We start from the raw sequence: 24081 nt of genomic DNA, 5'->3' as shown, positions 1-24081 counted from the left end.
CATTAAACTAGATGTGTGCAAATTGACAAACATTGCATCCTTAAATAGAAGGCAGTTTCCCTCCTGTGCAAACCTCTGCATCAGCCTAGCTGCTTAACAGCTGGCACCTGGATATCTAGCCACATAAATTATTGCAAATAAACACAGATGGATTTACATGTTGGTGTGGGGGTAGAGGATTGTATATAAGGGGACTATTGCTTAATGGAATACAAAGGACTCCTGTAACTGTAGCCTACATAAAATAAAATATATTGACAACTTAATCCAGTCAATGAAACTCTCACTTAAATGGGCCTGTCATGGTTCTGATCTATCAGCTTTTTTCTGTAAGATAAGACAGACGCTGTGACCACCCTTCTTCAAGCAACAGCCACGTGTGGTGGAAAAGAACATGAGAAAAATAACAAATTAAAACAAGGTGCTCAATTAGTAAGTGTGTGTTTGTGTAAGAGAGATGTATTCTAATTGATTTCTATGTTAAGAAGAGATTTCCCTAATTAAGGCTTCTGGTTTAAGCCATTAGCCATAAAAAGCCCTATTGAAATTCAGGTGTAGGCATGCTTGGACAAAGGCCTAAACCAGGAAAATAAATACATCTCTCATGCTGTTCCCAATCTCCAAGTCTCCGCCCCCATATGTCATTTTCACATCTCAATGATGCACAGGAGAGCTGTGCATAGGGAAATGGCTATATGCAGATTGAAAAACTATTAACAGTAGTAACATATATCAGAGAAACAAAAAAGATTGTCCATCTCAAATCTGTTTTGTTTGCAAAGAGATACCTCCTCTTTACCTTCCCCTTCCTAAAAAAATAAAGCAAACAAAAATTGGAACACGGGTTGCAAACATAACACAAGTGACTGGTTATTTTCTGTTCAAGGAATTATTCTGGTTTTGATCTATATAATGCAAATCAACATGTACTCTAATGATACGGATGGCCCTAAAACTTTAGATTGGTTAACACAGCACTGGCCCCCTCCATCACTACAACTCATGGAGCTCACTGTTTGATGCCTATAGATGCACACACTACAGGATTGCAGGGCTCCGTTGCTATGCGGAAGTTATCAGGCCAGGACAGCTGACTGACCCTTCATTTGCTCTGTCCTCTCTCAAGCTTTTCAACCACATGACAAACCTGAGTGGAGGTGGTGTGGAGACAGCACAAGTGAGAGAGTCAATTTCAGCCTTTGAAATTGCAAAGGCGAGATGAAAATCATAGGATTACTGAAGGAAATTGGGAGCATAGAAGACTTCAGCCAGTATAGATGCCTCCTAATATGTAGAAGGGAGGCTTAATAAGGACTTGCAATGTTTTCTCCTTCCCTTGAACATGCACTTGGAGGAAGAGTTATAGAAGTGGCTGATCAGAAGAGTCTAGCTATGTCTACACATCTCATCGAGGTAGCATGCTAAAGATAGTAGTATACCATCCTACTACTACTGCCATGGTAGCATGGGCAGTGGTGAGTGGTGACACAAGCTAGCTGCCCTGAGTATGTACCCATGGGATCCAGGTGAGTTTGTACCTGGGGCTGCTAGCTCATGCAGTCACTCACTGCTGCCCATGCTACCATGGCTATGCTATTTTTAGCATGCTAACTTGATGAGAGATAGCACAAGTGTCTCTATATGAGCTGGGAATCACATCCCAACCTCCAAGCGTAGATGCAGTCAGCTTTGAAAGATTGCATTTTGGGAGCACCAGATTCCACATCAAGAGTCATAGGACTTGGTTGTCAAGTACCAGGGGATAGCCGTGTCCGTCTGTATCCACAAAAACAACGAGGAGTCTGGTGGCACCTTAAAGACTAACAGATTTATTTGGGCATAAGCTTTCGTGTGTAAAAAACCCACTTCTTCATACAGAAGATGCATCTGAAGAAGTGGGTTTTTACCCATAAAAGCTTATGCCCAAATAAATCTGTTAGTTTTTAAGGTGCCACCGGACTCCTCATTGTTTTTATAGGACTAGGTTGAACTCCAGGCTTAGGAGTTTTCTGTTCACATTCTGCTCATAACTTACTTTGTACTTTCTTGTTGTAAGCACTAACCTTTGAAGAAAAGCCTTTGCTGACTGGAACTGGGATTCTGCTGGGTCATTCTGCCAGCCTGCACATCTCAAACTGCTCTAAACCCTAAGATGGGTTTTCTCTGCTTTAACTGAAACTTGCACATGTTTATTCCACTGGTTTGACTAGCTTTGTCACAGCTCGCTATGTTGTACTTCAAGGTAAGGAGGTTTCCAGAGAAATGGGGGAGGGGGAGAGATTGAGAAAACCATCAATCAGTTATTCCATGGCGACCATCCTACACGTCTCCAGTTCATTTGTGGCATAGGAAACAACTACTGTTCGGTATATGAGATAGATAATGAAGAGAGATTTATTTTGGATTCTAATATCTAACAAATAGCACAAAGCAAAGTGGATGAAAAGAAAAACTAATTTGGTGTTTGTACATTATTAACAAAGACTTTGGTGACACAAAGGGAAATTCCCAATTACAGTAACAATGTTCTCCTGAGTGAAGTACATAAAAGTCACAGTCTGGAAGTATACAACAGCAGAATTTTAAATAACTATTGTGAATCTGACTGTATCAAAATATAGATAAGGAACTATCAACTTAGGTCTCTTTAAACTCAGCTGTCTGGGTCCTAGTCCTCCAGTCCCTTTAGCATTCATTTCTCTCAAAATCTTTTTGAATAGTCACCTCACAGAGACCATCCCCAGAGTACTGCTATTGTCCTGCAAACACCATTCCCAGTGTAGTGGGTCCATGATCTTATACCAGTTTTACACTGATGTGTCTCCATTGAGGTAAATCAAGTTATTCATGATTTACACCCATGTAAACAAGGATAGACTTATGCCCTGTATATCTACAGTGACAAATACATTGAATTTCTACTCATTTTTTCATTTTGTATTGAGTAAGTGGAATGACATCTGGGATGTAGTCTCTTCAGAGCCAGCATTTAATTACTTATTTATTTGGGGCTTGTAACCATGCTACTTGCCCATGCTATGAAAATTATTCTAATCAAGTTCCAAGTAGTACCCACAGTAATTACAATAGGGCTGATAGAGATAATAAACATTTTTCTGTGTAAATCAGATCTCACGTTGAACCTCAATCCTAAATCTGATCCTCCATCCAGTGAGTGAGCACTACAGTCAATTAAATATCATGAGACCTGATTCTAAACCAATACCAGTCAGCTCAAGTACCACAACGGGGGTTTTTGCAATCACTTTTTAAAAGCTTTGTTGTCTGGCTCTTCCAGCCCTTGTAGTGTCCCAGATGGGGAAAAGAGACTGGATTCAGTTGTAGCAAACACAAAGTTGATTTTTTTAAAATTCAGGATACTGTGTGCACACATACACACACGCATTACAACACTCCTGGCCCCTCTCATTTACAGACTGTGTGTGTACTGCAGTGTTGCCACTCAAAGCCCTTGACAAGCCCTGCTGACTACAATATACACCCGAGTGTGATGGATGCCCAGACTGATAGTTTTCATTATGGTGATTTGCCTGTCCAAATAAGAGATTTGAACCAACACTTCTGGAGTTTATTTTTCACAACTATTGTAGAAGACTGCAAAGTAGCAAACCTCTTTTGTTTTCTTATAATTCAATTTAAAATGAATGAAGGACTGGCATCTCCATTTTGTAACAATCTACTGAAGTTAATGGACAATGGAGCAGAACTGGTGTACTAGAGTACCATCCCTTAGTGTTTTGCAGGTCTTTTCTAGTCTATCATCCTGTATTGATTAATAAACACAATTATTAATGCAGAAAAATAAATTTATAGACATCTGTGTGTCTGGAGTTCTATGTCTGATTCCTCCTTTGCATCAGCCTCTGACTGCAGCAGTTCACTTTAATAACCTAATATATCAAACACCACTTAAATGATTAGCCTTACATCTTGCTATAATATCTGGTATTAAAGTAGGAGTTGAGCCAAATAGACTAGAAAATAAAACTATCACAGAAATTCTGCCGGTTTGGGGGGAATTTTCCACAGATTTCTGTTGTCACCAAGAACATTTACTTACTTCGTATGCTGCTTTAAGGCAGAGAATTCCAGTGAGGCAGATTAGAGCAGTGACATGTTATCTTCCAGGATAAAGTGAGACTGTATTTCTCCTGCAATCACCCATGTTGTCACTTCCAATTGCCAGTGCTTCTAAAGGAAAGATGGACTTTCAGCTACCATAAACCATGAGAAATAGGAGTAAGGAAAAGCTCCTGGCATATGTGCTGGAACTAGGGGTGCTGTCACAGCCCCTGGCTTGAAGTGGTTTCCATTATATACCGGGTTTACAATGTGGTTCAATGGCTCTTAGCACCCCCACTATAAAAATTGTTCCAGCACCCTTGTCTCATGTTGTGGCATACCTGCTGAGACGATAGACACACAGTGGTGATGCACACTGTGTGGGAGGACTGGGTCCCAAAGGCTAGCATATGATTCATCATAGCATTCCACTCAGCATGCAGGTACAAGAGGCACCAAGAACAACTAATGTCCCAACACGTATTCTATATCATGCCATGATGATAATTAAAAGTCAGTGATATTGCCTAGGGTTAATAATTTCCTATGAACAACCACATTATTCTTTATACCTGTAGAAGTGGTAGTGCCATTTGTATACCCAAAGACTGAAACTGAAAAATAAAACATCGCATCCTTGTTCAAATATCTACAAACCTATAGACAACACCCAAAAGCATAAGGTCCGCTGGCTGCTTAATACAAAAAGACATGGTATTTAAATGTCTTATTTTGCATCAAGCACTGGGAAATGGGAACATCTTTCAGGCACAGAGAGGGAGGGACAGTTGTTGAATGAGGAAATTGGCTTGCTACCTGGCCACAAATGTCAATACCAAAACAACATGAAAACTGTTTCAATGGTATTTCTAATAGCAATGGTCAAAGCTCAAATGATTTGGAAGGTCAGGTCAGAAAATTATACAAAAAATGCTGATGCTTTTTCAAAGCCAATGTGCAGCTTCAGAGTCTGAAAAAACCAAACTGATATCTCACAAGAGGCCACTTTCTAGTTTGATTTCTATGTGGACCAAAAGTACCACACCATTATTGTTAGATACTTATTGAGTACTAAGTATTCATTACTGTACAAAGGGAGACCAGACTCCTGCCCCAAGGAGCTTTCCATCTAAATTAGACACCGACAGTACAATACAAATATAGGGACAAGAAAGAAAGAAAGAAAGAAAGAAAGAAACTGAACATTAAACCTTCAAGCAACTAATGCTTTTAGCTCTGGGGGCCCAGGCTTCAGTCCCTGGTTTGCTGGTCAAGGGAAATGTCATCCCACAACACATAGTCCACATTGCCAGGGTAAAGAAAAGCTGAAAGGAATGGAGTGTGATGAAGGTGAAAGATAGATTGGATTTGGAGAGGATGAATATGAAGAAAAGAGCCCGTCAATTTGGCCAGGAGGTATTGACCTGTGACCTGAATGACAGTGGTTTCAGTGGAAAGGAGTGAAACTGGACTGCACATGAATTAAAACAGTAACGAGGGCATGAAGGCCATGAGAATAGACCTCATGGCCTTCATGCCCTAAATACATCGGCAGACAAAGGGGTAGAGAGAGATGGGACAGTTGCAGAAAAGGCTTGAGCTAGCAATGGCTGAGAAAAAACAGATGACTTCAGCAAAACCAGCAATCAAATAGACCTTTTAGTTCTCAGGACAAAGAGTCTAGGGGATGAAAAGTTTGGATGTTTTGTTTTTGTATTTGTGTGCTGTACGCCTATTGTGACTGTAAATTGTAGATTTTGTTTTGACATTTTATTTAGTAAACATGAACAGAAAGAGGAGTTCAGATGGGAAGCAACAGAAGCCAGGAAACAAGAGGGAATGCAGTCAAAGGGGCAGGTCAGTTCACTGAGATTGAGCCATCTGTATACTGAGTATGTAACAGCAGAGATGTGGTAACAGAGGCCCTCTTGACCACAGGTAACACAAGTGACATAAATATAACTCAAGAACATAACAGGAAGCAATTGATGTGCTGCCTGGGCTTCAATACAGTGTTCTGTAGTAACAGAGTGAGTGTCCACAATCATAACACTGATTTGGACCCTTTGCAGCTTTTGTTCTGCAGAGTCTAGGGGAAATAATATCCAACCCCTTCTGACTGCGGTGCTATAATCCTGCTGGCGTGATAGATACTAGGATATAATCAAAGAAAAAGTGACACTTTTGTAGTCTGAAACGTCAGCAGCTGATGGTGTATTTTTACTTGTCTTTTAATCCTTCCTTAGATGCCATGAAACAAAACACTAAAGGACTCAGCTGTATGTAACAGTTGTCTTATACTGATCTGGAAAATACTGTACATGGCAGGTTATTTGCACCATCTGCTGCAAAAGTGTCACTCAAGGGAAGCAGGGTAGACACCTAGGAATGTCCAGGATGAGAAATCACTTAGAGGAGGAAAAGAAACTCCAGTGGGAAAAGTCTATGAAAATGAATAGTTCATGCTGTCAAGAGGATTAAATCTTGTAGAGAGGAGGAACAGATGCTACAAGTGCAACAGGAATCAGTTTTGAGTTTCAGTGGATATTCAGAATTCCCTTGCAACCAGCCAACTGCCTTCACACACCATCACCTGAATGGTGTTTTATTTGTGTTTTAGAGTCTTTTATAGTGCAAGCAGCTGGAGCAAAAACCACACTGAATAAAATGTGTACAAAAAAACCCTGCAAGTACACACAACAACCCAAATCTTTGGCCAAGGTAAAGACTTTTGCTGAGTGTAGCTACCTTCAGGAAGTTTCATACCGAAAGCAGTAAGGCTCGGCTGTCCCGTCATGATTCACAACACACATATAAACTAATAAACATATAACTTGCACTGGTTAGGCATAAGCTGCAGTGCTGCCTTCAGTTTTGGACATCTTGCATTTTAAAAAGACATTAACAAATTGGAAACAGTTCAGAAAAGAGCAATAAAATGATAAAAGTTTATAGGACAGGACCTAGAGTACAAGTAAAGGCTAAGAGAGACTTGAGCATCTGGACATAAGAAGAGACATAACACAACGGTCTACCAGTACACAGAGGAGATTTATATTAAAATGATAGGCACCTGTTATTCTGATTGGACAATGAAGCCCAAACAAAAGTAACAGGTTAAAACTCCCCTGTGGTTACAAAGTCCATCTCTGAGCAGAAGAACCGTTCATCCAGAACCAAGGCCTGGTATCTGACAGTCATTTATCATTATAAGTGTGGATCAATATTCCTCAGTTTCTGTAAAGCCTGCAGCATTCATTAAAATAAATAAAAAAATGCTTACCCAGTTTTCAAGCTGACCAATGCATCCTCAACGCCTTTCTGATTATACTTTGTCATATAGAGGTGCATATCTGGGTAATTGTTTCTGATGTTTCTCTCTGTGCTCCCATTTGGAACGGTTCCAAATCGAAAGGGGGGTGAATAATCATGTGGCCTCTGAAACTAGAGAGAAGGAAAGAAACACTCAAAAGAGACATGTAAGCACAGATTGATCTCCTGTTAAATAATTTGCATAGAAGGCCTGAATTTTGTCCAGCTAAAAGCTCCACATTGCCTGCTTCAAGGACAACTTGTGCTTCTGCAGTGCTGGACTGACACCTCCTTCGGGTGACCAGACAGCAAGTGTGAAAAATCGGAACAGGGGGTGGGGAGGGGGGGGTAATAGGAGCCTATATAAGAAAAAGACCCAAAAATCAGGACTGTCCCTATAAAATCGGGACATCTGGTCACCCTACACCTCCTGCCAAAGCCCCTCTTGTCACTTGTGGAGCTGTATGAAAATGTTCACGCCCGAAGTGACATCAGCACATTTCTGACATTCTATATTGCTCCCTCACAACCTCCAGGGTGTCTCGTGATCGCAGCTGAGTTGACCACAGGAGGCTTGAGACACTGGAACCAGGAGGAAGTCCCTCCCTCGAAAACCAGTCCCTCCATCAAAAAACAAAAACTAACAAAAGAGCAAGCAATGCCGTGGGATGGACAGGTGATAATGCCATTGCCAGCCACACTGAAAATACAACCCTGAAATGAAGTCCTCGCCATCCGCATTCTCTTATTTTTTGTAAGTTTTAGGTGAGCTTTTGCACAAAAGACAGCATAGGATGCAAGGAGCCTTCTCTTTCATTGGCCTAGGGCACAAGGGACCACAAAGACTGCACCAGACTAGCACCTGCAGCATGCTTGCCATCCACGGGGAGAGGGCAAGGTCAAAGGGGGGGGGGGGGAATTGGCTTGAACCAGTGCAGCTGCTTTCGTGTGGATGGAAGTTCATTCTGCACCCTTTGAAAAGTACAGCAGGAGCTGCCTTGTTTCCCTGAACAATGCCTCTGACAATCCCTGCTGAGATAGTGCACACCTAAGCCCACCCCCGACCTATAACTTAAAGACAAAAGTAATTCATTTCTGAGCCTGGGGTAGGTGGCTTACTGGCAGTGAGGAGTTTTTTTTTTCAAATGGACTCTGGATAGGGTTACAAAATGGACAAGCTATGCAGCTAGGAAAGGCAGAATGTACAGGCACCACACTGGGAACGTTTCAGTATTTCCATAGGATTAGCAGTAGCCCTTTGGGCTTTTGGGTTTCAGACTGAGTAAACATTTGGATAACATTGTAAGGAAGTGTTACCAGAAGTGAAGGTTAATTAAAATGTTTTGTTAAAATTGGCCCTAAACTGAAGTAACTTGACTAATGAGGAACTTCAATTTAATATGACTAAAAGCAATTCATTGTGGGAAAGACATTATCTAGGATCCTCACTCCACAGTTTCAGTGGTAAAATGCTCTTTGTATTATTACTGTAAAGGTTAGATTCCCAATCCATCTCCCATATAGTGCGAGAGTCAGCTAATATTCATTTATACAGCAGTTGCTTCCTTTGGGCCACAGAGGTAGTGCTTCCCTTCATAAATTTTGCTCTTGGTATAGCAAGAATTCCCAGGCTCCAATGCCAACTGTGAGACAGCAGCAAATAGGCTTGCCTATAAACTATTTGCTATAGGAACATTTTCACTTCTGTCAAACCTTGATTTTAGACTCAAAATAGTTTGTTTATTGCAGTATAATTTTCATGGGATGACACTGCAATTGAATACTTCATTTTAATGAAGCCTATGGCAAACTAGAATGAAACTAACTTTACTTTCATTTAATTTTGCTGCAATATGCTTCTTCCTGTATAGCTCTGTTTGCACATTCACACTGCATTCCTGTTTAAAGGATTATTTCCCTACCTTATCTGTGCCAGTTGATTCAGGCTTACCCTAAAATCAGACATTTACACTTTAGTTCATACTTTGTGTGACTGATTTCTTGCTCTCTCCTTTCTGCACTTTGTAAGAATTCAGCCAAATTCTGCTCCCTGATATATGCCCACATGTCAGTGGGAGTCAAATTCTAAGGGAAGAATTAGGTCCAGGTATTTGTTTGACTTATAATTAGTGTATTAAAATTAATATGACTAGTTCCTCAAGTACTAAGGCTGGTATAATTTCCTGGTCAAAAATTTTCACATTTTCAAAATTTCAACAAAACTTTTTACAAAAAATTTTAAATTTTTTTGCTGTTATTGGAATAATTGAATGTTTTTGAAAATTCAAATTTGATGAGTTTTTGCAAGCTCTATTCATAGTACTAATGTATAAAAGCAGAGTTGGAAAAAAGTGAAAAAATTGTTTGAATGCCTTGGTGACTTCTCAAGAAGTTTTGCTCTGTTTTCACTTTTCATGAAGATCCATATGAGCAAAGCTGTCTTCATAGGAATGTTTTCAGGAAATGAATTTCAGACTGACAGTCAAAATTCAATTCCAAAACATTTATTTAGGGCAGAAATGGCTTATAAAGTACAGGTAATTCAATCAAAGAACAGAATAAATAACATGTGACTTAGCAGACCAATCACACAACTCATATACTGAAATGCTAATATTAAAAACTCAAAAGAAGCAAATCATTCAAGAAGAATCCATAGGTTGGACTTTATCACCACAAAACATTCAACCAAGTATTGCTAGCCATGAGCAAATTCTTAAAGGAGTTGAATTTTTTTAGAAGTGATGGTCTGTTCATGCTCTGCAAACAGGAAAAGAGCTAAATGCAATGAATAAATGTACTGCAAATAGTTCACCCAGCTGTAAGGAGGAATTTGAAAATCTCAATGATACTTTTAATAATATCTATTCTATGAACTGACATAGGTTGGAGGGAGAATATAGGACCTGTGATTGCATCAAAGATCCATGAAGCTTGGGTTTGAGGAGGCAGCAAAAGCCTCCCTTCTGGCAAGCCTTGCTTTTCGACTCAAGTTCTCACATATTTTCAATCATTCTGAAGCACCCTGATGGGAATTGGAATATATGGTAGCTGTCAGGATGCAATTTTCTTTTTAGACCTTTTGTGAAGTATTTTCAGCTCTTTTTTATTGTTAATAAAAATCTCTAAATTAAATGCAGAAAAATTCAATTTTGATCATAAAAGGACATTTGCTATTATTCAAAAGGCTATCAATCCATTCTTAACTCTCCATATTATGCTTGCTACTAGCACTGCAGCATATACAGTAACCAAAAATGCTCATCCACTGATCTAGGACCCCCATGACACATGTATAATGGTCTGAGCTGAGAGAATAGTCTTATTCTCATTTTTATAGTTTGTTTTTATCGATATGCCTTTCTGCTCCAGATGATTTCATTCAGGTGACTGATATCAGGACATTATTCACAAGTAACTTGATCCTTCATGATGATACCCACATTTGAACTCTCTTCCTTCTCAAACATCACAGTAGAGATGGATTCCAGATATGCTGCCATCAGTCTATTTCTTACAGGTACAGCACAAAGTGGAATTACAAAAAGTTTAATTAAAGTCACAGCTATCAAAAATTCATATAGAAGCTTTCATCTGAAAATTCTGATGACACTCTGTGGGAATGTCTATACTGCAGGTGGGAGCATGCCTCCCAGCCCAGGTAGACAGACACTTGCTAGCTCTTGCCAAGTTACCATACTAAAAATAGCAGCATGGTCGCTGCAGCATGGGCTAGTATAGACTTGGGGCATCTGGTGGGCTTGTACTTGAGTGGCTAGTCTGTGCCACTACTTATGCTGCAATGTTCACATCACTATTTTTAGCACACTAGCTCAGGCAGAGGTAGTGCATATCTGTCTACCCAGGCTGTCTACGTAGACATATCATGTGTTGTTCTAATAGCAAGTGGAAGGGGCAGGACAGGGAGAGAGGGGACAGAGCAAAACTTTTACTCTAACTGGCCAGTCAGCCAGGATGCCTCTTGACTTAACTCTGCTGTACTCTGACAAAGAGGCAATGAATCATATATCAGTAAATAATTGCTCAAATGTATGCCCTATATTATTCCACACAAAGAAAACTAGGTTAGAAGAACTGCATGGTTGAAAAACCAAGGATTCCGGTGTTAGGAAATGCCAGAATTAAGGCTGCTTGTGCAAAACAATCCAACCTGGGGCAGACATCCAACACACAAAATTTCAGCTTGAATAGTTGACGTTTTGGTAAAGTTAAAAGCAGCTGAAACAGGGTCTTATATTGGGAAGTGTTGGGCAACCTTAATAATAAGTGGTGCTATAAGTCCTACATATAATTAGGCTTGAAAGGATTTGATTTTTTATCAGTAATGTCAGTAAATCTTGATTTCACTGTACACACAAACCAGTGAAAAAATAGTTCCATTGATAATAATCAAAATTTACACATAGGCAAAGTAAGACTTCATGGGTAAAATCCAGTGATTTAGATTTTTGTAATTAGGGTGGTTACAAATGGACGGATGAATGAAAAGTAAAACCAGATAGGATTTGTGGATTTAAGGATATTGATTTGTATATTTTGACATGTGATTTTAACAATTTGTGTTTTAATGGTTTATAAATCATTAACATTTTGAATTTTAATATCTACCACCATTAAATAATTATGGACTGACTCCTCCCCCCCAATTCCCCACATCTGCGAACATTTAAATCAATAAAAAAAATTTTAAATGATTACAAATAAGCACCGATATTATCCACTGAAATTGTAAAAAGAAAATCTAATTCTGCCAAGCCTACCTATAATAAAGGCAATCTAGCTATCATCATCTCTCCTCTCCACAGGTCTCTGATTGTGTCTGGAGCATTTAATGGGTCTTAAAGTCTTGAAAATTTTAAAGTTATTGTTTTTCTGTGTTTAATATTACAGTGGGGCCTAGAGACCCTGAACAGGATTGGGGCCTTGCTGTAGCAGGGGCTCTGTACATACAGAGAAATAGACATGAACCAGACATGAAATTCTGGAAATTCATGAGTAACTACACAGTGCTGATTGTAAAAAGAAAACTTTTAAACAAACTGTACAATGTCAATCTCTAAAATACAGGTGCCAACATCTAAACAAATAGTATAACGTCAGTCTCTAAAATACAATCTCCAAATTATGCTCTCACCTGTACAGATGCACTGAAGGGGCAGGGCTTCTCCATCACATCCACATAGAGCTAGCGCTCAGAGGAAGTGGGCCTATGACTAACAGTACCTACTTGTGCTGACCCAACCAACCCAGTGGTGGTTTTTCTGGCCAAGGCTAGAGCACACTGGGATAGTTACACTTGGGGATGGGAGGGAAATCTTCGCTACATCTTACAAAAGAGATTGCATGACCAGCAGAAATCTGGGCTCCTCTTCTCCCCATCTTGTATCTTTTGTGCAAGGGCCAGTTACATTCAGTCCTTGGCCTCCCCTGAGCACAAGGCCCATATGGAACTAGCCAACACAAAGGCAGTGTGGTCACAAACTAATGGAGCCACCAGCCATGGAGGAGACCACATGCTAGAGCCCCTTAAGGTGCCCATCAGTAAAAATATCCATAATTTCCTACTGTTGTTCAATAATCTTCCCCATATTGCTTTTAAAAGACATCCTATGGTATAATAAGTAACAGCTGCTTGGAATGCCAACCTTTTGCACTTACTTTGTGTTTATATAAAAAGTACACCGAGGCTTTTAAAAATCCTTTTAAATAAAAAAGGATGTCAAAACATAATTTCCTCTTTTCTTCTAATCTCCTGAAGCATTGTGAAGAAGTTTCTGAACACCCACTTCCAGTACATTCTGTGCGGGTACTTCTGGTGTGACAAGAATCACATGGAATTCAGTGACTCATTTGCAAGATTGCTAAAGAGAAGGGAGTCACAAAGGTCTCAAAGCCGAGGACAAGGGTAAATCGCCTGTCACCATATATTTAGCAAAGCAATAGGAGAAGGAGGGAGAAATAACACATTCCTTGGATGGGAAGTTATTGAATGTTGAGAGTCAGGGACAACTGCTTAAAAGAGGGATAGGTTTCTCCTGACTCTCCTCTATAAATACATCACAAGAGAACTGACAGTAACAACCCCAGTGCCTGGCTGGGATCACTTCATTGCAGTGACAATATTGACAAAGGAGCTTGACTTTTAATTGTGACTAGAGAAAACAAAACCAAAAAAAATGTATTGATTCACCAGCCAAGAATTCAGATAGTGAAGGGATTTATGAGTTTCTTTATGTCCAGCTCTTTACAAATACAGAATCATAGAACATCTCTTTAACGGGTCTTTAAAACTACTGGAGTTTTTCTTCAGCTCATTATGCAGTGTCCATTTGAACTGAGTTTCAGGATTGGTTGGTTCCTCTCCCCCACCCGGAATCTAATCTTGCTGAAGGTCTGAATTCTCTAAAGAAAACCACTAATGATAATTCCTGGGCTATTATATTAAAAGCATTAGGGAATCCTAGCAATGAGTGCCAAAGGGCCAGAGAGAAAAAAATATATTTATTTTAACATGATTAGGATTATTGCCCTCATAACTCATGGTTACTTTTTTTAAACACTAATTATTTTAAATCTTTAAAGTCTGAGAACATTTCAGGAGGCAGGGGATGGGAGGAAATGTGTGTATCTAAAAGAACATCTTGAAGCAATCCTTTATTTTTCAGGATTTCTAGATACTTTAACAAATTCACTGAAAAGATGTGGCTCCTCTTTTACTTAATATCTATTGGTTAGATAAAAGGGAATTTAAAGATTGAAAAATCAAAATCATGTCCATAGGCTAAGTAAATTTTTAGTAGCAACATGGAAAGGAATTACTGTCATTTTCTGGCTCAAGATTTATTTATTTTTTGAGGAGGATTGGGGGAAGGGAAAGACAAAACCGATATAGAAAATCATAGATGTACTGAAATCACTAGCTGATGGCTAAGTCCAGTGACATTTATATTACCCATTGCCAATATATTAGTCAGAACTTTGAATCTAAGATCTTTCGACACTTTCAGTTCCAGGTTGCACCAAAAGCGGGATGGGGAGTGGAGGGGGAGAGCAGCTTTTTCCAATTCCACTTTTTTTCCTCAAATGAAAAATGTCATTTATCTGTCTCACTGTTAATTATTTATACTATATAAAATAAAAGTAGCTTTAAGGAACTTCTTTACATTCTTCCAAAGGATTTTGAGACACCATGACTTTATGAGAACAAAATTAGTCCTGCTCATTTTGTTTCTTATCAGTCTTTCCTATGGCCATCTACAATGACTGCAATTAACTCTTTCTAGCTCACATTTACGAAGATTTACACATCGACTACAGCGTGCTATCACAAAAACACAGCTGCCACGTATCACCCACTCACTCTTTCCACTTTAAGAAAGGGAAACAAAAAAATGTCTCCATCAAATATTTCATAAGTGTTGCAATTTAAAATAATTTCTCTTTTTCCCCATTCCCATAATTGACTTTTGGTAATGGTTTTGTAAATTAATTACATTGTTGGTACTATTCTTAGAAATAGTTCTCAAATGTTCTACCTTTAACAAAATACATATTGAATGTGTTCATGGTGCATTTTTCATCCTTCTACACCTGTGCAGAAGTATCTGTTTTATCTAAAAGGGAAAAAACGGTTACTTACCAGTATTGTAACTGTTGTTCTTCGAGATGGGATGCAGACGTGTATTCCATGTAGGTGGACACGCATCCAGGACATGGAAGCCAGAGAATTATGCCTAGCAGTACCTGTAAGGGTGGCACTTGAGCACTGTGGCTATAGCCCCGTCCCCCAGGGATATAAGGGCAGCATGACCCTAGGCTCCCTCAGTTCCTTCACACTGAACGTCAAGAGTGCAGGCTCCAATGCAGAGGGGATGGAGGGTGGATTGTGGATTACACGTCCGAATCACATCTTGAAGAACAACAGGTACAATACAGGTAAGTAACCGTTTTCTCTACTTCGAGTAGATGCAGCCATGTATTCTATGCAGGTGACTCACAAGCAGTACTCGCAGGAGGTGGGGCTCAGAGCCTGTTTAAACAAAGACTGCAGAATTTGCATCAGATCTGGATGCAATAGTAATACCATAGTGGTTTGTAAGCAGATGTACGGAGGACCAAGTAGCAGCTCTGCAAATGTCCTTTATAGGAACATCAATTAGAAACGTCATCAGTGTTGCCTGGGCCCATGTGGAATGACCACACACCCTCTGAGGAGGTGCAGTCTGAGGTACTTTGTATGCTATCATGATACATGAAGTTATCCACCTGGAAATCATCTGTGAAGAAGCTGCTTGCCCCCTTCATTTGGTCTTCACATGACACAAACAGATGAGATGAAGAATAGAAAGGTTTAGTCCTATGCAGGTAAAAAGCTAAACATTGCCTGACATCCAATGTGTGAAGATGCTGCTCATGTGGAGTAGAATATAGCTTAGGGAAGACCACTGGTGGTTCAAGTGAAACTGAGAAACCACTTTAGATAAAAACAGAGTGTGGCCACAGAGTTCTGTTGTCTTTGGAAAAATGCACATAAGGAGGCTCTGCTATCAAAGCATGCAACTCACATACTTGCCTTGGAGAGGTTATTGATACAAGGAAAGTGGTTTCCTGACACAAGAGAGAGAAAGAAGAAGTTGCAAGAGGCTTGAATGGAGGCCCCATAAGAGCAGCTAAGACAATATTAAGATCCCACAAAGCAACCACTTATTTCACTGCCGGATGGAAATGAGTGACTCCTTTCAAGAACCTCACTGCCATGGAATTTGAAAATGCTCTGTTCCCATGGATGGGTGGATAAAATGCCAAAAATCACTGCCAGATGCCCTCTCAACAAACTAAGTAAAAGACCAGAAGACTGAAAGTGTAACAGGTACTCCAAGATGTCTTGGATATAAGCCATCTTCAGCTGAGCCAACAACCACATTGAGAACCATTTGGTCAAATAGGCCGCACTGATGGAGGGCTTTCTACTGTTAAGTAAGACTTGCCAGACGGCCTTCAAACATTGTTCCTCATCATCATCTAAACATGCAGCATCCATGCTATGAGAGGCAAGGAGCTGAGTGCTGGATACAAAACCTGACCATGATGCTGAATCAGGAGGTTGGGATAATACAAAGGTATATGGGAGGGCCATCCAATAATGTGAGGAGGGCTGAGAACTAGCACTGTCTTGGCCACAGGATGGCAACGAGAATGAGCTTGGCACGATTCAGTTTCAGTTTGAGAATGACCTGCAGATGATCAGAATTGGAGGAAAAGCATACAGGGGTGCATACAGGAGTGACAATTTCCAGCTCAGAGCCCAGACTTAGACCCCTTCAGGAACAAATCAGCTGGCATTTCTTGCTGTCTCTTGTGGTGAACAGGTTGATTGTTAGAATGCCCCAAACTGCAAAGAGGGACCGCAGGATGTTGGGCTTCAGAAAACACTTGTGATTCAGGGAGAAATTTCTGCTGAGGTGATCTGCCAGGTGATTCTGGATCCCAAGTAAATGATTAGTCACAGGTCTAATGTTAAAGCCTAATTGCCTCTTGACACAGCATGCTGGAGTGTGATCCCCCATCTGTTCACATAATACATCACAGTGGTATTGTCAGTGAAGATGTGCACTGCTGAGTACCTGATGTGATCTCAAAAGGCCTGACAGGTATTGCAGATACCTAGGGAGGTGGTGGAGTCTCCTTCCTTGGAGGTTTTTAAGGCCCGGCTTGACAAAGCCCTGTCTGGGATGATTTAGTTGGGAATTGGTCCTGCTTTGAGCAGGGGGTTGGACTAGATGACCTCCTGAGGTCCCTTCCAACCCTGATATTCTATGATTCTATGATTCTATGACACAAAGCTCCAGGACATTGATATGCAGACATGCTTCCCGTTCTGATCACAGGAATTGAAATTTTTGTGACCCCCGATGTGCTCCCCGACCTATTAAGGAGACATCAGTGACAACAGTCCTGGTCACTGGGGACCAAGTGAAAGGAATGCGCTGGCACATGTTGCCCTGAACCATCCACCACCATAAGGAGTCCAGAATCAGTGGAGGATTCCAGTCTTCCCAAGGGATGACTATTTGGATGATAGACTGACTTCAGCCATATTTGATGAAGATGAAGTCTAGCTAAGTGGACTACCTGTGTGCATGCATCCATATGGCCTAGCAACTTCAGGCATACTCGGGCTGTGATTGAGACTGCAATTCCAGACATAGATGTCAAATTGGATGGAATTAGTCAGACAGCAGAACTGATCTCAAAATTGTAGGGTCTATGAACTTGATTATATGAGTTGGAACCAATGTTGACTTCCCACAGTATGGTACTGGTTATCACTCCTCTTTGAAGATGGGGAAGAATCTCTCTGAGCCCTGGAATGGTCCCAAGTAATCTTATGGGACCCCTTCCTCGCTGCTTCAGAGAAAGGAGAACGATTCCTCTTCTTCTTGGGGGAAACAGCAGGGTCTGAATGTGAAGCAGCAGCACTTGCCAGTTCTGAAGGCAACTAGCAGGTGTCACAGCCTGCTCTAGAAGGTGCTGCTTCAGCCATAAGTCTCCGCCACCTGAGTCCTCTTTTTGAATTATTTACAGATGGAGCACCATTTCTTAATGTGTCCCTCACCAGGACACAAGCACCTCATGTGGTGATCACCATTGGGGATGGCCCCCATATGATGGACAATGCTTGAACCCTGGTGAGGGTATCACACAGGGCAGCAAATTACTCAACCTAAGGTACTACTATTTAACTATCATGTAGAGAAAAAACTCAGAGAAAGCGGAGACCAAAATGTGAGGTGAAAAGACCAGTCATCTCCGATTCTAGCCACAGGCGGTGAGAAGGAACTAAGAGGGGTTGGAGCGGTGCTGCCCTTATACAGTAAAGGGAGAACCTAGCACCACAGGTGAGAGCATGGCCTCTAGAGGTATTGATAGGCAAAATTCTCTGGCTTCAGTGTGCTGGGCAAATGCATGCCTATATGGAATAATACACAGCTGCATCTACTCAAAGAACATGGGTTTAATGACTCACACAACTTAGTTTCACATGACTTCATTTCACCGCATATTTTTCCTTCAGAAAAAGAATATAAAGCCTCTATAAAAATAGATTTATATGTTTTTATTATTTGGACCCTGGGTTTTTAAATAAAGAAATAAGTTTAATATGAAGCCACATAGTTTCATTGAAAGCAGCGGTTGCAAGTTTGTATCTTGATAGGGACTTTTGGCATCTAGCATATCTGTGATTAACTGAGTACAATGAATGGGAAAATGGAGATTGGGTCTCTTTTCAGAGCTTGAACACGTACCTTTTTATCACTTAGCCCAGTCACCTGGTCAACAAATTCCTCTTGAATCATAAATGCAGCCAGGTTGGCAGTGTAGCTAGCCAGGAAAATGACAGCAAAAAAGGCCCAAACTGACACCATGATTTTGCTGGTTGTCCCTTTTGGGTTTTGAACAGGCACAGAGTTGTTGAACACCAAGCCCCAGAGCAACCACACTGCTTTTCCAATGGTGAAGGATGGCCCGTGGGGAGCTGCAATTGCAAAAAACACAATAATTTTAGTTTTACTTGACTGCAGTTCAAATAGGTTAAAATACAATATATATTAACAAAATACTCTCAAATAGGTGGTTTAAATCCTTTCAGTATGAACCCGTTATATTCCTGATGGAATAATTTCAGTTCTTTAACCACTGTACTGAATACTGTAATTGCAGTTATTTCCACATTATTCCAACATTTTTCAAAGTAGAGTTTACCCAAAATCAATTTTAAAATGAAAATGGACTGTAAGTTTGGGTTTGGATGAGATGCAAAGGAAGGGGATCTCTCTCTCACATAAACTTATGCCACAGCATTTACCATACTGTTGGTCTAATATGGCAATCAAAATTTAAAATGCAATACATTGGAGTGAGTGTTTTATAAGTAAATACAAATATTTCTGTTATATTATTCAAGTCTTTGTCCTCTCTGCTCTATTTTAATGACGCTTCTTGACATTATAAACTCTGACTAGTTCAATGCAAAGCCTTTCCCACTTAATTATTTACATTCAGAAAATTAAATTCTGAGCTGAATAGTTTAATCACACTTAAGAAAGTTTCCATTCTGAATAATTATTAAGGCCCATATTCAGCAAGGTTTTTAAACCTGTACTTAACTTAAAACATGAGTAGTCCCATTGGCTACAAAGGAACTGCTGACATGCATAATGTTAGGCACATGTTAAGTACCTTATTGAATCAGGGCTAACACGATACAGTCTCTCCTCAAAATGCACAGTTAGTTCCCACTGACTTTGATTAGAGGGGTATTACTGGGAAGAATCTGACCCAACTAGTCATGTTTTTGATCAGATTTGATTTCGCACTTCAGATGAAAGATGCAGGAAAAAATGGCCAACATAGAACCCCTACACTCAAACAGCAAGAGAAGGGGGCCAGCCAGGATATTATCCATTTAAAAATAATTTACTTGTATAGCACTGTGTCAATAGGCTACTAGAAAATTAGATTTAATTAGAGCTGGGTAGGAAACTGTTTCCTGTCCTGCAAGAAGTGTTGAAATGTAGAAAAATTTTCACAAAAAGTTGGAGTCTCAAACTTTTGCCAACCTAAAATTAAAAAAAAAAAAAAATCAGGACAGATCAATCAAAATGTTTCATTTTGATTTCAACATTTTATATTATAAATAACTTAAATTTATCAACACAATGTTTTGAACCCGCCAAAAAAATCAAACATTGTTTCAAAAAATGGCAACATGGGACACCACTACAATTTCAAAAAAAAATTCTTCTATTTTTCTTTAAACTGGAAATTAGCTAAAACTGACCTTTCCTGCAAACAGTTTCAGTTTTAGAGAATCTGGGGTTCCTAATGCAAAAACAATTTAATCAAAAAATTCCCAACCAACCACTAGAATTAATAGTACTTGCTTTTTTTAAAGCCTGATTTACAAGAATTAATTTCTGTATAATGCAAGGTTCACTATCAACCATTTTAAACACTTAAACAATATACAGAAATATTGAAAAGAAAACAAATAGGAGGTAAAAGAAACATTCTAAAGCAATAAACTCCTACTCACACAATGGGTATACACTTAATTTATACTTTCATTTCAACAGAACTCTTCCTTTACTACAATGTTAACTTTTGATGTTACATTCAAACAGAATGACTTTTGAAAAGATGATTTGCTTCCCTGACTGCGGTGGCACTATGAGAATACTGTGCAATAAATATATGCAATTGGGACTGACTTCTGGTTTATGAAAGTACCTTTCAAGGCCATTATAAGCTGAGCTGATAGTGTGGATAAAATGTACTTTATGAACAGTGGAGATAAGAAAAGCATAAGCCATTCAAGAAAAGCGAAGCGGGGTATAAAAGCTGAAGTTTAGTTTTTTTATCATTGTTCTTTTGTCACTGGAAGCTGAACTACTATGGGGCCTGATCCAGCAACCCTTACTCCTGTGAGTAGGACTATCCCACACAAATATCCTCATGGTTCTAAGACTCATGTAATTGGAATCAATGGAAGGACTCGCAGAGGTTCAGTGAAGATGGAAGGATCTGGCCTATGGCTCGTGCTACTTCTCTGATAGATTAATACTCAAAAAATGCTACATTAAATCATTTGGCCTTCATAAGCTATGGTATTTAATGTTCTTAGAAACCAGGAATGTATACTACTGGGAAGGCTCCAGGAGTTTTATTTAATTACATAGTGACATCTGTTTAATCTTACATGGCCTGATTTTCAAAGGCATCAAATCACGTTCAAGTCACTGGGACCTGAGGAAGTCAAGCCCGCTTTATTTTAATGTTACATCAAGAGTGAAGATCCTTGCTCATCAGTAGATGTATGATTGTTATACAATATGGTTTTTCCTCTGCAAATAACATTCATATCACTTAATATATTGAGATAGATGATGACTATTAAATCTATTAGGGTTTGTTAATATTTTATAAAGATGAAACTATGAAAGCTACATGACATCAAAGACTTAGGTAAAAGTGGCTAGGTGGAAAGAGTGGAAATATTGCCCCTAAACTGCTTCTTTTGCCTGTGATTTTCATAGGGAACCTCTTCAGAAAATACATCCTAAATTCTTTTGAGAAAAACCCAGAAGAAAAATGTCATCTGTTCCTAAAAGTTTATTACCATGAATATTTAGAATCTACCAAAGAAGTGGGTAATCTACCTACTTTCTCAGCTTCTTATGAGTACCCATCTTCATAGTATCTGAGCATCCTGAAAGACCTATGACACACACTAGAATATACTGTCACCATATAATAGTCCATTGTATTCCCCGAGTTGAAAGATGTTTAACTATAAAATAAAGTATGTGTGATGTAGAGAGTTAAAAAAAATTAACCTATTACACTGAAAGTAAATAACAAAGTGAGATGCACAGCACAGTATAAATGCTATATTTTGAAATAATCAAATATTTTTGGAAATAAGGGAGCGAGTCCAACATACAGCTGTGCACACTCAATTGTAAGGAACATGGCCCTTCCAAACTTCCCCTTTCAGAACTGAAACTATTGCAAGGGAATCCTATCTTTTTTACAAGGACTGTATTAGATCCTGTTTAATCCCCACATTTTTTAAAAATTAATCGGAAAACCACAGTAGTTTAAATCAGTGAGTTTGAATTCCCAGTCAATTCCCAGGAGTCAATGGGGGCTTGGAGTGCAAGACGACTAGAATGAGACTCTTATGTGCTAAGATACACATTTATTAATAATTCCATATATTTTCCATATCAATACTCTAGGCCTACTAGGGTATCTTGACCACCACATTACTTCAGTGTGATTTTCCATAATATCACTCATTCACCAACTTCTTTATTACAATATATTAATGTGAAACATGACAACACAAGCTCTCAACCAGATAAAACATTTTAGTTACAAGTAAATGTAGTTGTAGAGCTGTTCATAGTGCTTCAATTTTATTGTTTGTTCTGAGAGGAGTGAGGGGAGGGAGGTGTGTAATTTTGCATAGTCCTTGATTTTGTAAAATGTAAAGCTTACCTTTCCCTTTTGCTAAGTTCCTGTTATATCCTACAGGACTAAAGTACTCAAATATAAAGACAGCCATGGCGGACACAATGAGAAGCATCACAAACATCATCACCCAGACAGAAGCACTAAAAGGCTCTGCAGCAAAACAGACAAGAGAAACAGAAACACAGTTCATTAAACCAGTCACAGCACAACAAGAATTCTAATGTCTAGCAACTCTTTGTAAATTAGCTTTTACCACCAAAACACTAGCTACGTAATGATATGTAACGAGAGGTCAGTTTGACTGGAAGATTGAAAGAAAGAGGGAAAACCTGCAACCTGTCCTTGATTGCTGCTTCTAAATAGGCTAAATACAATTAAAAATAATAATTCATCTTAAGTTTGAGTTGCAATTCAAGAATGAAGGCTGCATTTCCCTATTTCACTGGGCAAAACCTGCACTCACATTAATTAGCAAATTTTAGTTTGATTTATCACATATTCACTGCTTATTGGGGTTCTCAATTATATAAGTATCTTGTAATTTTTTTTTATATATTCAGTTATATGTGCCTATATAAACATGACCATTAAGGTCCTGATTCAGTTAAATCAGGGCTGAAGTACAAATCCAACTCTCTCTCTCAGACTTATTTTATCTAAGCCAAAGTGGCAGGAAAAAAGGTAAATCTCTGACTTTACAGACAACTTTGAAGTTTTAAGGAAAACTTTTACCATGCTCAGAAAAGGGAAGGATTTACTGCCTGGAGAACCAGTTTATACCCATAATTATTACAACATGAAGATTACCTTCAACTCTTTTGAGGGTAGTACAGTGAAGACAGCTTTTTATTTTACTTTTTCCTCTTCTTCCATTGAGCACGCATCTCTACATGTTTCCACCATGCAAAGATGTCCTTTTGCAAGTTATGTTTTTAATCTCCGGAACAGGTTTCTTAAGGTAAGTAGTAGTAGTTTTTGACTAGCTTCTTAGTAAGCGTAGCAATAATTTTACTAAATCTGAATTACATGTTTTCAGAGATTATTTAGAGAGGGAGTGATGGACTGAGATTTATTTATTTAAATAAAATGGATCATACCCATCTGTAATGAGAATATTTTTGCTGGAATAGTGTAGCAAGTATGCAAAAGAACAAGAGCTTCTTAAGGGGTATTGGAGACTTCCAGGTCAGTTTGGAAGTAGACAGACATAAGGGGAGCCCTTTTAAGAAACCCAGATTGTGTTTATAATAAATATTGTGTTATTTATTCACATATTAATTGGCATAAGAGCTACGTAAAAATTAAAGGGGATTAGGATGTATTTTTAAAGGCAAAGGAGTACTCAGAACCCAGAGATAATTTTAGATGTTGCTTTAAGAAAAAAAAAGAAATAGGCTGAATAAGTTTTAATTTGGGAGAACCTAGTTAAGATACAATTTGAAATACAGCTCAAAGGAGATGTGGTACAATATTTGAGAAGTTCTCTTAGAGGTACTGAAACGTCTTAGAATGTTTCTGATAAGAAATCAATATTAGACAGCAAACATCCAAGACTGTCAGCAACACTACACCTCAAATTAAACTAGTTAAAATAGAAATAAGGCAAAGGGCAGAACAGGACAATGC

General features: G+C 39.1%; 1 protein-coding gene across 2 annotated transcripts in view; it reads right to left on the bottom strand.

Annotated features, from left to right (window-relative positions):
* GRIN2A (glutamate ionotropic receptor NMDA type subunit 2A) overlaps positions 1 to 24081 on the bottom strand; it is a 299502-nt gene that overhangs the window by 49288 nt on the left and 226133 nt on the right. For both annotated transcript variants that reach the window (XM_065411694.1, XM_065411693.1), the window contains exons 8-10: positions 22480 to 22605; positions 18723 to 18952; positions 7367 to 7527 (exon numbers count right to left, since the gene is read on the bottom strand). In XM_065411694.1, coding sequence (XP_065267766.1) covers positions 7367 to 7527; positions 18723 to 18952; positions 22480 to 22605 — 517 coding nt within the window. The remainder of the gene's footprint in view (positions 1 to 7366; positions 7528 to 18722; positions 18953 to 22479; positions 22606 to 24081) is intronic.

This window comes from Emys orbicularis, chromosome 10, assembly GCF_028017835.1.
Source record: "Emys orbicularis isolate rEmyOrb1 chromosome 10, rEmyOrb1.hap1, whole genome shotgun sequence".
Taxonomy (NCBI): domain Eukaryota; kingdom Metazoa; phylum Chordata; order Testudines; family Emydidae; genus Emys; species Emys orbicularis.
The sequence above is the reverse complement of the archived record's forward strand: the minus strand, read 5'-3'. Positions and strand labels throughout refer to the sequence as shown.